This window comes from Siphateles boraxobius, unplaced genomic scaffold, assembly GCF_051911475.1.
Source record: "Siphateles boraxobius isolate OS27281-9 unplaced genomic scaffold, OSU_SipBor_1 32, whole genome shotgun sequence".
NCBI classification, from domain to species: Eukaryota; Metazoa; Chordata; class Actinopteri; order Cypriniformes; family Leuciscidae; genus Siphateles; species Siphateles boraxobius.
In genome coordinates this window covers 1,206,175-1,223,485 of record NW_027508942.1, presented here as the reverse complement: position 1 = coordinate 1,223,485, position 17,311 = coordinate 1,206,175, and the positions used below count along the sequence as shown (strand labels likewise).

General features: G+C 37.8%; 1 protein-coding gene across 1 annotated transcript in view; it reads left to right on the top strand.

Annotated features, from left to right (window-relative positions):
• sema4ba (sema domain, immunoglobulin domain (Ig), transmembrane domain (TM) and short cytoplasmic domain, (semaphorin) 4Ba) overlaps positions 1 to 17,311 on the top strand; it is a 64,254-nt gene that overhangs the window by 11,677 nt on the left and 35,266 nt on the right. The window contains exon 2 of the mRNA XM_077194417.1: positions 12,565 to 12,938. Within this exon, the coding sequence (XP_077050532.1) occupies positions 12,824 to 12,938 (115 nt within the window). The 5' untranslated portion in view covers positions 12,565 to 12,823. The remainder of the gene's footprint in view (positions 1 to 12,564; positions 12,939 to 17,311) is intronic.

Genomic DNA, 17,311 nt, shown 5'->3' with positions numbered 1-17,311 from the left:
TCCTGCCTCAGCCAAAACAGTTTTATCACACAATAATAGAAAAATAAGATTGTTTTTCAACGGATTATTTTCTTTGAAAAAAGATGAATGTCCCTGAAGGATTGGATCAGGCTTCTTTTCTTGATTTAACTTTAACTATATTCTGAAGCCTTTCATAGTATGCTTTAATTTTTTTAGTATAAGTGGTAGAAATGTAAAAAATATGTAGAATGTATCGTCTATAAATATAAATATTATAGTACTGCCAGTAGCTCAGGCATAACAGGAAGCAGTAGCACAGAACTTCTTCAGTTTGCAGTGTCCTTATCAGCACTCAGACCAATATTACCACCACCGTAAATGATGGTGAGATAATACTGAACAATTGGAAACATTTAGAAATGGAAGTAAAGTGGTAAAGCAGGTCGTGACCTACTTTTAAAACCAGACTACTTTTACAGCTCTCTTCACCTGTGTCACGCAAACGTCACTCCATGTGTTGAAATCTAGGCTTAACTCCTAAAACAACTGGCTCAAAACGTATGTAAATCTGTGGATATCACATAAATGCTAATGTCTATCCCTACCTTAAATCTAATTTAAATATGAATATTTTGTATTTATTTATTTTTGGTTTTTAGTTGATTAAATAACAAGTACAATATATAAATAATTATTTATTATTCATTGAATATTAAAACTTAAAACTTTTTAATCATGGTTGGTTTTCCTTTTGTCTTCACAAGAAACTCATGATGTGTCTGATTTTTCTGTATTTATAAACAAGTGTTTATGATATTAACTTCCAGACTGGTTTTGTATGTAATTATACCGGGATTCCTGGAGGATCTAAAGCAGAAACTTTCTCTAGTCCCCCGATAGCCATTGCATGAAACCCACAAGTCATATCTATGCATTATATAGCAAACAGCTCGGGGAAAAAATGTGCTGACAGCTCCATGCCCTAACTGTCAGAGCTTTATTAGTTAACATCTCTGTAATTTCCAAGTGCTCTATCGCCTCTATTGATGTTAGGCAACAAGAAAATGACCTGCCTCCACGGAACATCATTACTGGACCGCGAGACTCGACGTGAGACCTCTGAGCTTTTCTTCTGTCCCTGCAATGCTTTTAAAATGCCGCTGACACAGTAATTGCGCAAATGAATTCTGAGCGAGTTTGCACGGTATGGAGTGAAGATTCTCAGAAGACACAGATGTTTGACTTCTGCAACAGCTGCAGGATATGATTTAGAGCAGTAAAAGTTCGATACTGGCTGAAAACACGGTTTAAACGTTTCCTTAGGAGATGCCTTTATACGTTGCCTGTGAAGTCATTCCCTGACTGGGTAGCAATGCAGCTGCCTTTGGTTTTCATACAAAGCCACTGTTTAAAAAGGTCCAGCTGGCATGAGAATCCTATTGGACCAAAATCACAGTGGACCTTTAATTAATAGAAGGCAGGTCTCTTTTTCTGTATACAGATGAATGTGTTAAACCCCAATACAGTCATTGCTTATTTTAGAAATATTCATTTGAGGAGATAGGTTATCTGTGCAGGGAATCTCCTAGAATCCCATTGTACAGACACGCTGAAGATGCACAGCTGTAATCAATGTAATTAAACCCTGCGCAGTGTAGATATCAAAGCAAATGTCGTCATGCATTATTTACTTGAGTAATTACACACTATCACTTATGCCAGCTGCTCCACAGAAAGAACAGTCGTTGTTCATAAAATAATAAACATAGAGAGATTTGACCCAAGAACAACACAATGCTGTAAATAATGTAAGGGAGGCCCATTTTGCATCTTCATTTTAACTAAATATGGTTAAATACATATCTGAAAACCTTCAAGGGGTGTTATTTTTTACTGAACAACTGGCAACCCCAAGAGGCTCTAATTGTATTGATAGCATCCGTAGAATCGAATCAAAAGAAACATACAACCCAGGTCTTGACTTTTATAAAGGAAATCTTTTGTATTTGAGGTTGACATTCTATGCATCATGTCTCAAAGGACCCAGTGCAAAATAGATCAACTAAAGATGAGGCATAGATACTCCCTTTGCTCAAACAGGGCTGTGAGAAAGAGAGAGCTCCTTATGGATTAAGACCACTTCCAGAAAATCATCAAGGTCACTTCCCCTAAGGACGATCCACTTACAGAATTACTGTAGGATGGGGTTGGGGATGGGGTTAACTAATAAGTGTCCCCTTTTGTACATTTTAGGATTTTTAAAGGAGCACAGTAACTTCTTTGTTTATTTTGGTATGATATGGCAGTCGTCCTGGGCTTATACTGACACATAGTGACTTTGGGCTTGTGGATTTTACAGTATAGAGGGAATGCACGTGACGTCACCGTTGGCCGGAGTGACTGCAGTTACGCCCACAAGTGGCAAAAAGACTGAGCGGCAGCATTGGTTTTCAGTGTGAATGCTGCGAAAAAACACACAAAACGCGTCTAAAACGGGAAAGAGCTTTGAGACTGACTGTACAACTAGATTTGACAAGAAATATGAGGAATATTTTTACAGACTACCTAAAGCTACAGAACAGAGAAGCAAATAGATCGCTGCAATTCATAGAAACAACTGGACTCCAGGCAGCGAAAGGTGGATTTGCAGTTATCATTTTTGTGTCAATATGCTGAATTTAGTGGTAAAATCATTCTCTATATATTGTATTGTTATATATTGCAGTGACAACTCATCAATCAAATATTTACCACTGTATATTCTGTATAATTTGACATTTTTAAATAAACACTGACAAAAAACTATACAAGTTTTAAGTCTCTAGACGATATGATGATATATATAACATTGATAAGTGATCACCTGGATTTAGACCTGCCTATTTTGTATTTATATAAAGGATTCACAGGCAAATTTGCTGTATGTAACGTTAACGTTATTTCCCTGGTGTCGAAATCAGGCACATATAAATGTCAGGAAACACGATTCCTGGCTGCATGTTAATATCCATGGATCACTGGATCTTTAGTAAGTTATAAGGAACACAATATTGAGTCCAATCTTTAGTTTAAACTGATAATCGTTTGTTTTACTTTCGTTTTCGCAGTTTCCCCTATTAAATCCAGTCACGCAGCAGCTCTTCTGCCACTCAGTCCGGCTGAAGGGGCGTGTTCCGGCGGGAAAGTGACGTTAATGCATTCCCTCTATTTCACAATGGCTTGGAAACTGCACCCATTTTCCCACTTTATTAAATACTCCAGGCAAAGGGAAAACCCCTTTGGTGTGCCAGACCCAGCACTCTCCACACCTTGCTCTTTCTTGTCCCCATCCTCTTCCTCCTCGTTCATCACATCTTCCTCCTCTTCGTCTTTGTTTGAGATTGTTTCCATCCATTGTTGGCAACATTCAGTGCGCCTCTGCCACCTGTGCGCTCTGAGCTGGCTCATAATTTGGTATGATCACATCATTAGAAGCAAGTGTGAATAATTTTGAGTCTTTGTGTGTAAACAACGTTTACCATTTTGTAACACAACTGACTGGCTGCTAATAATAAAACTGTCAAATCTCCACATGTTGTTCAAGTCGCACTTTATATAATATAATTTTTAATTGCTGTAGTTATTTTCCCCTTCGCTTCTATTTTCCTGCCCTTTTATTTTTTATTTAATTTATTTATTGATTTTGGTAAGTTGGTTTTGTGATAAAAAGAGTAGCATTTGGCTGGTCATGTGATCCTATCATGTCTGTGCCCATGATATTTTTTTTTAAATGCTATTAATTTCTCTAATGTAATGCAAAAAAATATATTTTTTAAATGTTATATATACTATTTTTATTTTTAATAAAATTTAAATATATATATATATATATATATATATATATATATATATATATATATATATATATATATATATATGTTTGTTTAATATTATTTGTAATATATGAATATATAAAAATATAAAATTTAGTGCATTTTAAAACACTTAAAAAGTCTTAATATGAGTTATAGGCTGACTTTGACTGAGATTTTGTCTGAGTGCCTGGGAAAAAAAGGCAGAAGAAGAGAGGCAGTGCTAAATCACACTCTATCTACACAATCATAATCTTAGAAATCAGGCCACTAACATAATCTAATAATAAGTGAGACACTTTACATGATCATCCTGTTTTAATTTAGCACTTGCGGGGGGAAATGTAAAACACATTGAATGGTGAAATGGCAAAACTCCACCTGCTGCATTCTGTTCATTGAGATTCTGGCTTCTCCTTCTGAGGAGCTGTTTTATATATCCTTTTCTGAGAGTTGCATTTCTTTGTAACAAATTCCAATGAGGCTGATTTCTTGGAAAACCACAGCAGTTCTTCCATGTGCTGCAAGTTATTAAGAAATCTTTGTTTCTCTCAAAATAAAACTGAAAGAAGTTGGGATGCCATCAGAGACGAGTCAATGCTGTGACACTAGCACTACAAGTCTAATTATGTTGAAATTGCTCAAATTACCCTTTGGCATTCAAGTAGGCCTACATCCGTTAACAGTCCACACATTGTTTCTGTCCAGCATGAGCAGTAAGTAGTATTAGCCTAAAGACCTGAGTGGAGAACACAACTGTAACGGCCTGTTTCAAGAACAATAACTATAACATTAGCTATATTAGCATCCACACCAGTGGTCAATTGTACATGTATGCGTAATCTTTCTGTTTATTCTAAACGCGTCTGCCACTTTAAATGCTTGAGCTCATTAAAGCAAGATGGGTTCTGATTGGCTGCCAGTGCTTTTATCGTACATCAGCTGGAGATTTAGAATCATTTTTAGAACTATATCATTATAGTTATCATCTTTGGTGTGAAAGGGCCTTAAAGGGATAGTTCACCAAAAATGTTTTATTCTGTCATTAATTACGCAACCTCATGTTGTTTCTAAACCATTGACAGCTATGCAACTAACACTTTGACACTTCAAAAACTTAATAAAGTAAAAACTAACTATTCCATATGAATTGAGCAGTTTAGATCAAATTTTCTGAAGAGACAAGACCGCTTTATATGATGAACAGATTGAATTTATTTTTGGGTGAACTATCCCTTTAAGAATGCTGATCTGGAATCAATTATCATGTTAATTCAACCAGTAAGATGATTAAATATGCAGGAAAATTAAGAGCATACCAGAAACAACTTTTCATTTAAATATCATTTTACCTGACAAAGAGATGATGGAATTAGCAGGTCTTTTCGAAGCCACTTCTGTGCTGTTATACATTTCACAGACCTCACATCTGTTATGGAAATTTCTAGGCAGGAGCGAGAGGACAAAATGAATCTCAGCTAGAAATATTTGCACATCTGACTCTGTCCCTGGTAGAAGTATTTTACTTTTCAGAGACAGAGGTAATGATATTCCTGGGCCATTTCATGGTCATATTTTACATTTTATTCACATTTATCTAGTTAGGTCACCCATTTAATTGAACTGAAATGTAATGCTTTCCATCTGAGAAGTCTTGCCTAAAAAAATTTGCCTGATCATTTGTGGAAGCTCCTTTTTTAACATTTTAACCTTGGGCCTTGTCCACACTAATACGTTTTCTTTTGAAAATGCATCTTTTTTATCTTTGTTTTGGCCTTCGGTCCACACTGAGGGGCAGTTTACACGACAACACCGTTATGGGTGCCAGAAAACGCAAAATTTTGAAAACGGGTTTCAAAGTGTACGTTTTTGAAAACGGTCATGTGTAAACAACAAAACGCGAATCTGTGAAAAAACGATGACGTCATGCTCATGTGTATTACGTGTTCAGTCTAAAGTGTTTCATCGCCATCTAATGGCCTGGCAGCAGAATACAACGTTTTTAGGCATTTTCACGGATCCGTGTGTATGGGGATCGTTTTGATAATGGTGTCGTCTGTACTCGGAAAACTCAAAGGAAAAACCTCTCCGTTTTAAGCCTATCGTTGTTGATGTACTGCGAAAACTGAGCTTTTTGAAAACGCTTTTCCCAAGTTTTCCCAACTTTCCCAAGTGGATAAATTTGAAAACTTAAGAGTGGACTGAAAATGGAGGAGGTGTTTGAAAATGATTACTCATGTTTAGTCATGTGACGCATATTGATCCATATCATCTCAGTGAGCTTTTATGAGGTTTTACGGATGCGCAGTAAGGTGAATTTAGCATTTTCCAAAATTTCGTGTGAATGAGAACGTTTTGGAAAATGCTTGAAAATGCTAGTGTGGACAGAAAGCATTCTGAGACGAATTTTTTTTTGTTTTCAAATGTATCTGGATTAATGTATACGTAGCCTTGAATTGAGTTCGATTTTTTTCCATTTTGCTTTGACTATTTAATAAGATTTTAATTAGGCTATTAAAGATCTGTGAAGGAACATATGGAAGTAATTAAGGCTGGCCCGATCACCCAGGGAGAAGTGGGCCATTAATTACTCTAAGCTGGGTCTGGGGATCAGCTCAGAGATGAGGAAAGAGGAAAACTTCATCTCAGATCCAGCACTTCATGATTCACTGTTTCCATACAGCACAGGAAGTCAAATACAAACCAATTTTGAACTTTACTCTGATGACACAGTGCATGTGAACAGGTGTCAGCATTACTTCCTGTACCTGTGCTGCTGAGTCACATTGTGTAATCACATTGGTTGTGTTCTCTGATTCATAGCTGTCCATATGTATATGATCTCAAAGTTTGCAGAATGTCTGAAATGGACTGTTTCAAAAGGCACTTTGAGAGCAATGAGTCATAGGTTTGTCACACATGTGCTAGTTATTCTTGAGTCCCCTTGAGTCACAACACATTCCTCATCTCACACATCTGCTTCTGCACTCACACTAGCTGCTAGCTGCCTGTCCCCTGAACACACTTTAAAAAAACGCGGCCTCTGCAGACACCCCAGGCTCCACAAACGGCAACAAAAACAAACTGGGCTAACCCGCACCACGAAACATAACCAACTGTTCCAGCCAATAACCGATAAGAAGGGTTTGGGCGGTTAGTGCGCGAATGAGGAGGAGGGAGGGTCTAACTAGCCTCCGTTTTGTTTGACGATACTTTAAACGTCAACAAGAAGTGACGTCACCCGACATCGCTTAGAGCACCTTTAAGACGCTGCGGAGACCATACACGTTACATCCGATGTCACGTGTCTTTATGAGATCTTTACAGGATGTGTGTGAAGTTGTGAACGCATGCACAGATTCCAGAAAATCACTGGCAGTGTGAATCAACCAAAATCAAATGATCCCGGGACAAATCATCAGTGCATTTTCTGGAATCTCGGTGTGAAAAAGGGCTATTGTTTTACAAGTCACAAGTAAGTCTTGAGTCGTTGCATTCAAATCTCAAGTCAAGACAGGCAAGTCCAAGTCCTCAACTTTAAGCTTCAAGTCTTAAACAAGTCATTGGAACACAACCATGCAGTAAGAGCCTGTCGCATTTACAACATGTTAATTCGTCTATTTCTCCCAAGAGACATGAAAGTGTGTCTGGTAAACAGGGAGCAGAATAGAGTAACTAATAATTATCTATACATGTGTTTGATGCAAAAAAAAAACAGCCTATTCATATTTTGTCCAAAAGGTTTATTATTGCTGCTTCCATAGACATCAGTGTAGGACTTTTGTTTTTATTATAAATGTTTTGTTAGTACTTATGTGTATTTAAATGTCTGAAACATAAAATAAACATTATGTGGTTGAAAAGTGATATATGACAAGCGCTCGCTGAGCGAGTCCCTCTCTGGCTGAGTGCCAGCCAAAGCGCGAAAGCAGCATGCTAATCTTTCCGGTTTTATTATATGCTCCAGGGACCAGAGAGTGATCACATATCTGATCTTTATGGTTTTCAAGGTATAGGCCATGAAGTCAAGTCTCGAGTCATTGTTGTCAAAGTCTAAGTCGAGTCGCCTTCTTTAATTATGTCCAGTCACAAGTCATCAAATTTGCGGCTAGAGTTTAAATAAAGTCCAAGTCATGTGACTCGAGTCCACAACCCCGCCACACGCACAAACGCTGCTGATTTGGTGAATTGAGGAATAAATACACATATTTATTAATATTTTTAATGTTATTCAAAATTTTGTTTTAGTTTTTATTTGTTTTTAGTACTTATTTATTTCATTAATTTCTTTAGTGTTTTATCTAATATGTATATTTTATAATTTATTTCAGCTTTAACAAAAAAATTTTTGGTTTGTTTTTAGTTTAGTTTTAATTAACAACACTGGTGTCTAAGGGTGCAGTGCTTTTTAGGTGAATTATTATTATTATTATTTTCCCAGAAGATGGAGATACTGTTGCATACTGCACAAAAGAAAAGCATTAGTCCTCTGGCCTTGCTTCAAGATAATTTTATCCCATCTGACAAACCTGATAATCTGGACAGCTGTTTCTGTAGTAAACCATTTCTATTTTTATGACATACAGGAAGTGACATCTGATGCCATCGTCACATATGGCTCACGTATCAGGAGAACACAGAAGTATTGACTGGCCATTTGGCTGAATAGAGATTAGTTATGTACTTGGTAACATTTGCTGTAATTTTAATTATTCTTTGTTCACAGGATGAAAGTTTCCTACTTTATGATGATGCAAAGCATTTGTTATCGGGATTTTTTTTTTTTTTGCACAATTGATAGCTTTTTACTATTTGAATAAAAATTTAGAGGATGCTTTGTCCCCAGATCCTTCCAAGAAATACCCTACAAATTATTTATTTGTTTTTATATTACAAATCATATAAAGAGTCATAAGGTATCGGTCCTTTTTGGTTTTCCTGATTAAAAATCTTAAAAAGTACCAAATATACATCAATTTAGTCCAAATTAGCTGTTTTACCATTGGTTTTATCTGACTGATTAACATTTAAACATCATGCTTCTTCATTGAGGTTGTTAATTTTAGGATTTGTGGATTATAAATCATTTTCCCCAGTTGAGGATGAGTATTGAGATGATGTATGGCTCCTGCATTAATCCAACAGTAGAAAGAATGGGGAAATATGTATTATATTTCTGTGATGACAGCGAGACCTTTAGTGTCCTACTTCAGCTCCTCACGTGCCTAGGCAGCATTTATCCTCTTCCTGTCAAAACTTGAAATTAATGAGATCACATTGCCAGTGGTCAACTGGGACGTCGCTCCAGCGTTCCCAGCGCTAGGAAAGGCTAATGGTGCTTGGTTAGCGAACCTCCCACACCAATATGGCTGAAGCCACAGCCTTGACCAGTGCAGGACACATTCCAGCCCCAGCATATGGACAGTAGCAGGAGGAGTTTGACCTTGTAAACATATCTCTTGTCTGAGCTGAGATAGAATGCAGGGGAAGGTTGTGAAACACTGTATGCAAAATACAGTAAACACATGAAGTTTGTGAACTTTTTGTGGTGGTTGTTGACGTATTATCACCAGATCTTACAAAGATTGTCCTGTGGAGGCTCCATATGAATGTAGGTTAAACTTGCTGAATCCTTTTTGTTACTTTGTTGCCATATGTTGTTCATAGGTATTATATATGTCATATATACTGCTTATCAGACATAAACATCTAGTAGTGAAGTGTTTTGTTCCTTTAGGACTTGTCTGATGTTGATGAACCCACAATCATCAATGATTCAGCAGTTCTTCAGAAACTCACTTGTGGAAACCTAAACCACATTCAATTGTAATCAGTTTATCTACTCGTGCTGTGCCAATATGATTTTGAGATGCTGTTTAAACAAGCTGCAGTTTTCCCGTTTGGGACGTGAATATATCCTGTGGGAGTCCAAGGTCTGTCGTGCTCCAGATGGAAAAGTAGCCTTGTTTTTGTCTTCTTTTTATTTAGGGACTGTCAGCTTGGGCTGTCCTCTCATGTTGTCTATATTAGAGCAAAGCATCCTTGCTTTTTTGGCAGTTGTACAATGGTTGTAAATTGGCCTGCAGTATCACTCTTAGAGCTTGATGCCAAATTACTGTACATTAAAGTTAAAGTTAACGTTTCAAGTTTTGTTTAAAGCACAAATATGGACCATCTACATATGTACTAATAGATATTTAGAAGGGTTCACCCAAAAATTAAAAATTCTGTCATCATTTACTCTCCCATAAGTTGTTCAAAACCTGCATGAAGTTCTTATTGCTGTTGAACATAAAGGAAGATATTTTGAAGAATTTGTGTAACCAAACAGTTGCTGGTCCCCATTGACCTCCATAGTATCGAGAGAGAGAAAAAATGAAAGTCAATGGGGACCAGAAACTGTCTGGTTACCAACATTCTTCAAAATATCTTCTTTTGTGTTCAGCACAAGAAAGAAATTAATACAGGTTTGGAACAACTGAGTAAACGATGATAGAATTTTAATTTCAACCATTAAGTTTATATCTTTCACAAATAAAACTTAATACACCTTTTAAGATTTAACATACTTGTAATGTATATGTTTTAGACATGTTAAATTCTGTCTGTTGAAAGCCAAAATAATTTTTCTTCTACTTCAAATACTGATTTTATACCACACACCATTTGTTAGCCCTTAACTGTTGGCAGTTCATAACAATAAAGTATACACATTTGACGTTGATATTAAATCCTAAACCTAAATGGGAATTGAAATTGGATTAGCTTTGTGGTTGTGCTTAAAAGGCTCTTCTACGTAGCCAGAGTATTGAAAACCACTTAAGTGTTCGCCCACTGACATATTGGGCTGATGACAGGGTTGGTTCTGTGCAGTAACTATATATCACATATTAAGTGCAAAGCTATTCAACTTATTTACAGTCCATTTCATTTGCCTGGAAGTCAAAACCCACGCCTTTATGTTTCTTATCTAAATGGGAGCAAATTGAGGTCGTCTTAGCAGGAGGCTGGAAATTATACATTTTATGGCATTATGTTGAAAATCCATTCTCAGAACAGTGCTTTATGAAACGAAACTGATGAATGATGATAGGTGATTATGGCAAACAACTGTTCTTCGAACTTTGCAACATAACATGTAAACAGAAAATGAGGCATATTCCATAGTCTAATAAGCGATACCACCATTTCCAGGAAGTACTTATTTAATGCCTTATCATCCTTACACCATAAGACCGGCTTACGTCAGAAGGATGTTGTTTCAGACTGGTTCTTTTTGTACACCAACAAATTCTAGTGCACCAGCATGATCTTTCCTGTGATTTTGGTTGACCAATGAATGGTTAGTTGCTAACACTAAAACGCAACATATTCCAGTGACCAGCAGTGGAGGTCTTTTAAACAGGGCAGTTTTCTACAAACTTTGACCCAAACATGCTCACCTAAGCGATTAGAGCTGATTAAACACAGACATAGAGCCCTGCTGATCAGTGAGTAAATATTGTGTAAATCTGTGTCCCTTAGGCCTACACATTCTCAATCATGCGGCAATTCTTGGCACAATCCAAATCTTACTGATGATTTTCAGCGATATAACCCCACACGGAGAGTTTACCATACAGGTAGGAGACGGCTGGTTTGAATTCCCACGTCTCCTGGTGCTTTCAACCGTGACATAATGCGACTATTTCACATCGTATTGTGGGTTTAGCGTAGCATGAAGAGGATGTTTGCTTCATTTAGAAATAGATAAACATGGACTATACACATGGTCTTCATTAAGTCAAAGATGTTTGTCAGTTTTAAAGGGGTTTTGGGCACTTTTTGCTTTTCAGCCCCTCAGCTGGGAAACCAACTGTAACAAGCTTTGGATACCTTAAAGGTAGGGTAGGCAATTTGTTTTATGAACACTTTGTGTTATACTGGTTGAAACTCTCTTCACATCCTGATAGCAATCAATAATAAAAGTGGTCTAAATATTAAACGGCCGCCTTTTACAGTTCCTCCTAAACCAAAACAACAAGCTTATGCTGCGTACACGCCATGTCGTAACCATAATTTAGAGACTGGAACCCTTGATGTTCCACCCGTCCTCAGCCCCGGATTTATGCGTTTATATGTCAACACTATCAACACCAAAAGGAATCTGCAGCAGTCAGGTGGTACAACTTGAGCTCTAAGTTGTTTACGTTCATTATTATTGACATGTTATGTGCTTTGAGACATGAGGTAATTTAACGCTGTCTCTTTTCTCATGACGCTTTGCAGACACAGCTGTGTGTGTGTTCATGTGCTTTGAAGGAGGCGTGGCTTTGGAGATGCTCTGAAGGGAGGGTGGGATCTCATGCTTTCAAAGTTAGCTTGCTATTGCTAGCCTGTCTGAAATTGCCTACTCTACCTTTAAACCAGCCATGACCAGCAAACTAGCTCAGGCTGGGTTAAGATGTTTTTTTTGCAGCAGGGTCAGTCCTAACTAAGCAGGTATATTAATCCACATATGTTGACTACCAAGACTGCACTAAACAGAATATTCTAGTTCATTAAAAGTACTAAGTACTGTAAAAAACAAATAAATTCAAAGTGGTAAATAAAAAAAAGGTTATTGGAGTATTTTATTCCAACCTTTGAAATATACTAGCAATGTCTGAATGAAAATGGTGTTTACACCAATAGTTTGGATAAAACGGCTCCCACCAGTAATACAATTTTATCTCATTTTAATGTGACAATTCTTGTGTGCTGTTTGTTACAGATTGCTGAGACACCTGTGTGACAGTCTACAAAAGCACATGGAGACTGAATTGGGCCGTATCGTCGTCCTTGAGGACTTGTTTCTTAGTGGAAATCAACCATTGTGAGGCCCCGCGAAAGTGACCACCGCTCATCACATCAATACGCTGCTCTCATTTCAGGAGTTTGAGGAGAAGAAGAAAAACAAACAAGCAAGGGAAAAGATCTTCATGAGCGCTAGAAAATCCGGAGACAGAACACCCTGAGACACAAGGAGAAAAATGTGGACACTAAACATGACACGTGTCTCTTTCCTGTTCCTCCTCACTGTCCTCCTGGTTGGATGGGGTCAAGCAGCAGAAGACGACGTCACCCCTCGCCTGAGTTTCTCTTACAGTAAGTGTACGGACACGCACATGCACAACTCACTCTGTCCATTTACAGAAAGTGTGTAAAAGAGCCGACTGGTACGAGACTATAAATAAAGGCTGGTGTGGAGTCGACTTAAGAGCTCTGAGGAGGCTACGGGCTGGAAACCCTGTCATCTCCCATGCACAGTAACACTTGCTGAAGTGTTGATAAACAGAAGGCAGATATCAAGAGCTGATTGGTTCATGCTGGCCTCCGGCGTGTTTGTATGGAGGTGGATTACCGCGTTTACATAACCACTGTGCCATTGCGAACATAATACGCAACATACACATGCATCTCCACGTCAGTCATCGAACAATAAGAAAGCTTCTATTTAAAATTTCTGAGCCGTCTCATTATTCTCCAACAACATAATACGTCCCCTCTCTTACAACATCTGTCATGTTAAAGACAAACCACTTCCTCTCGCGTGAATCGCTGGCACTTTTGGGTGCGTCCATTCGTGTTTTTGCAGGCTAGAGGGAATTGTGAAGAGAAGGGGCACAATGAGTCTGTAAACACAGCACACTATGGCTTTATTAAGTTACTATGGCACTATTGATCATATGAGATGATCGCTTTCATCACTAAGGTACAAAGTCTTTTGTGATGGAGAATGTTGACGCCTTTTAAGACAAAAGTATGTTTTTGTTCAAGCAGTGGCGCGCGGCACGTGGTTGTTTTTCATGTAATAAATACAATTGCACACTGCATTGTCAGAAAAGTAAATGAGACTAATTGTTTTTACCATGTTCACAAATCCTTCTTGTGCAGAGACAAAGACGTCATGGGCTTGCTGTGTTTGTTCTATGTTTCTTCACTCATTTATCTGAGTCACCTTTCCTCATTTATTTCTCACCTTCATTTAAACTGGCTCAGGTTATGATGTTTAAAAAAAAAAACTAAACCTGCCTGAACATGCCGACTAACTCTTTTGAGGGTCTACCTGTACATATATACGCCAACATATACAAAGACCATCCCGTCCTTCTCTTCTCTTCTCTTCTCTTCTCTTCTCTTCTCTTCTCTTCTCTTCTCTTCTCTTCTCTTCTCTTCTCTTCTCTTCTCTTCTCTTCTCTTCTCTTCTCTTCTCCTTGTCTTGACTCATCTCATCTTGTATTATGTTGTCTTCTCATCTTAACTCGTCTCGTCTCTTTTCACTTTGTTTCATCTTCTCATGTTATCTGGAATTCTTGTTTTCTTGTCTTCTTGTTGTGTCTTGTCTTTTCTCGTTTTATCTTGACATTTTATCTAGACTCTTCTTTTCGCGTCTCGTTTTCATCTCATCTTTTCTCTACTCTTCAAGTCAAGTCACCTTTATTTATATAGCGCTTTTTACAATACAGATTGTTTCAAAGCAGCTTTACAGAAATAACAGGAAAATAATGCAACAAAGTTTGTTTCTAGAAGAAAATAGTGTCATAGTCCAGCAGTGATGGTTCATTTTTGTTGTAAAAAAGTTATTAATTTAGTTAATTTATATATATATATATATATATATATATATGGCCGCTCTGGAGAAAACTGTGATGTCATCGTCCAGCTCAGTTCAGTTCTCATATAATGAGATACTCCTCTCTTTTTTATTTTTCCTTGTCTTTTCTTCCTTTCTCATTTTCTCTGGCCTTCGCTTTACTTGTCCGCTCATCTTTTCCGGCCTCTTCTCGATATTTTTTTTTTCTCATCTTTTTCATGTTTCTTTTTTTCCCTTTTCTCTTCTCGTCTCATCTGTCATGCCTCAGCTCTTTCTACTGACCAGTATTTTCTTGTTGCACTTTGATCCTTCTGTCCTTCACCGTTTGTTCTTGTGTTGTCCTCAGGATCATGCTGTATTGTAAAAAAGAATGCAGCTGTTCTTTTTTACTGGTGTTTCTCATCTGTCTGTCTAACACCGCGAAGAATCCTGCTCATTCTCTCCGTTTGAGTGTGTTCCGGTGTGTCTTTGTCTCTGTATACACTGTCACTCACCCTAATGGCAAATGTCATGTAGGTAAACCTGAATGAACGGAAAGTGTCCAGGGCTGAATTCACTACACATTTGTGACCATTTAGCACACAAGCCTGCGTCATATTCACTAAGTCAAGTTTAACCAGTCATACATTTGCACAAAAATTTTACTTGCGTTCAGCACAGATTTTATTTGTTGGTATTACCTGATTAGCATAATTTCTCAAGTGAATTGAACATATGCCAAATAATCACTGCGAGAGTGCATAAAATCAGAGAGTGCGGTTTATTCTTAGTGAGTCAGTATTTTGTAGTAGACTTCTATATTTGGCTTACACTTATAATAAACAAAGCTTCTGTACTGTTTAAATGGCTAAAATTACTGCCAATGAACTGTTCAGTGTGCAACACTAGTTAAGTTAAATTCAGGAAACTGCTGTGGTCACACTGACTCCAGCTCACTGGTGACTAGTCTCTGAAGTTTCAAAACCTGTACAGTGATATAAAACACACTCCAATCTGTAGAACAACACACACTTCACCAAAGGAACAGAGCCAGGCTGTCTCTCCATCCCAATGGCACAAACATTCTCCTCGCTTTGCTGGTTTCCAACTTCCCACTATTCTAATAAAGAAACTTATATGGCATGAATAATGAATGTGTCTGTGTGTTACGGTGTGAACGCTGGTCTGCTTTTCATTATGTGCCTATCAAGAAGGATCACGGGTTGTAGGAGGAGAAACTACATCTGCTCAGCCTCTCTTCTTTTGTTCCTCTCTTTATACACACCATGCTGCAGTGCTTAAAGCGCATTAGAAAGCTATTTAAAAAGACACCTGTAAGCGGTTTACACTAGTGTGCTCTGCTTATCCTGCCATTTTCTCCTGGTAAAGCTAGCAAATGCTTTTACTGAAGGAATCTCTAGGATGCTAACTGGTCTGTTTAAGAGTGAAGGTTACAAACCTTGGTTTATGCACTTTTAATACTTGATTTATCACCATAGCCTAAAAATGGAAATTACTGCATAGTGTGATCCACCGTATAGCATGCACAATTGCACATGGCATGGGGATCCAGCTTTGTGCAGTGTTTGATTCTTTAAAGGATTGTGGCTGGAGGACAGACATGCCTGAAGCAGCAGAGACCTGCACTACGTTGTCCATGGAAGGTTTCCAAAATATGCATCAAGTGTCCATTCATATCCAGCCACATGCGTCACATAGCTTCTCCGGTGGCACATTGTAACAAGAGAGGACGGAATGTCTCTTGTTTACCTACTTAGAGATGCTGTTTTATTAACCCTACAACCAAAGTAACAAATTAACCTATACACGCAGTGCCATGTGACATTAGCTGCGTTGACATGGACCATAATAATCAAATTGTAATCGCGCTATTAGCTCAGTCGGAATAGAAAAGTCACATGTAACCATGTCAATTGTAATGATTAAAAACTCAAAGGAAGACTGCGAGTGTTTAGGGTGCCATTTGGGACAGGCCATTTGGTCCTATGAATGAAATTCGAACGTACTACATCAGCCATGTTGTTACTGTCATGTGACCTATACCTGTATCAGTTATGGCGCTTCACTTCTATTCATAAATCCCCCATTAGGTGTCCATCAAATGCGCACTTCAGAATCTCGGTGGAAGTAGTAGGTCATCCAGGGACTTTTCGCCTAATACTATGTATTCGGACATCCTACTCTTTTGGCATATTGTTTTTTGCATTCTATATAGTAGGGAAGTATTCGATTTCGGACGATGTACGTCTACTTTTTAAAAACACAACTATAGTATGTATAGATTGATTGACAGCCCTGTTTTCTATGCTGATCAATGCTATGAAAACCAGACTTAAGCAACTTCAGTCTCAGTACTACGTGGAGGAATTTTACAGACTGCTGTGTAAGCTGCAAAATAGACGCAACTCATTTTCTAGAGTATATTAGAGCCACATCGTGAAATGTATGGAGCTAGAAATGAAATCTGTCAGACCCGTCAGACAAAAGCAACCACACAGACCCCTACACCAAAAAATATAAATGTTTCCTTAATTATTGTAACAGCATCCTCCATTTATTTATTTGTTTATTGGCACCTGTTTCATGTTACCATGGTGTCCCAAAAGCCAAAAGAAACTGGACCATCCTGTCTAGTTAGATATACAATTATATCATAGTGCTAGTGACTTTTGCAAACTGCAGGTTTGTGTAAATGCAAAAGTTGTTTTGTTGTTTCATAGGGAAGATTAATCAACCTTTATTTCCCAGTTACCACACGGTTCATGAAAACCCTAATTACACATTAACCCTTATTACTTTGCGGCTTCCGAACACTTTCTGCCTTGTGAATTGCAGTAAATTCATTTTACACACATTTTTTGATCAAACCTTTAACTGCAGCACT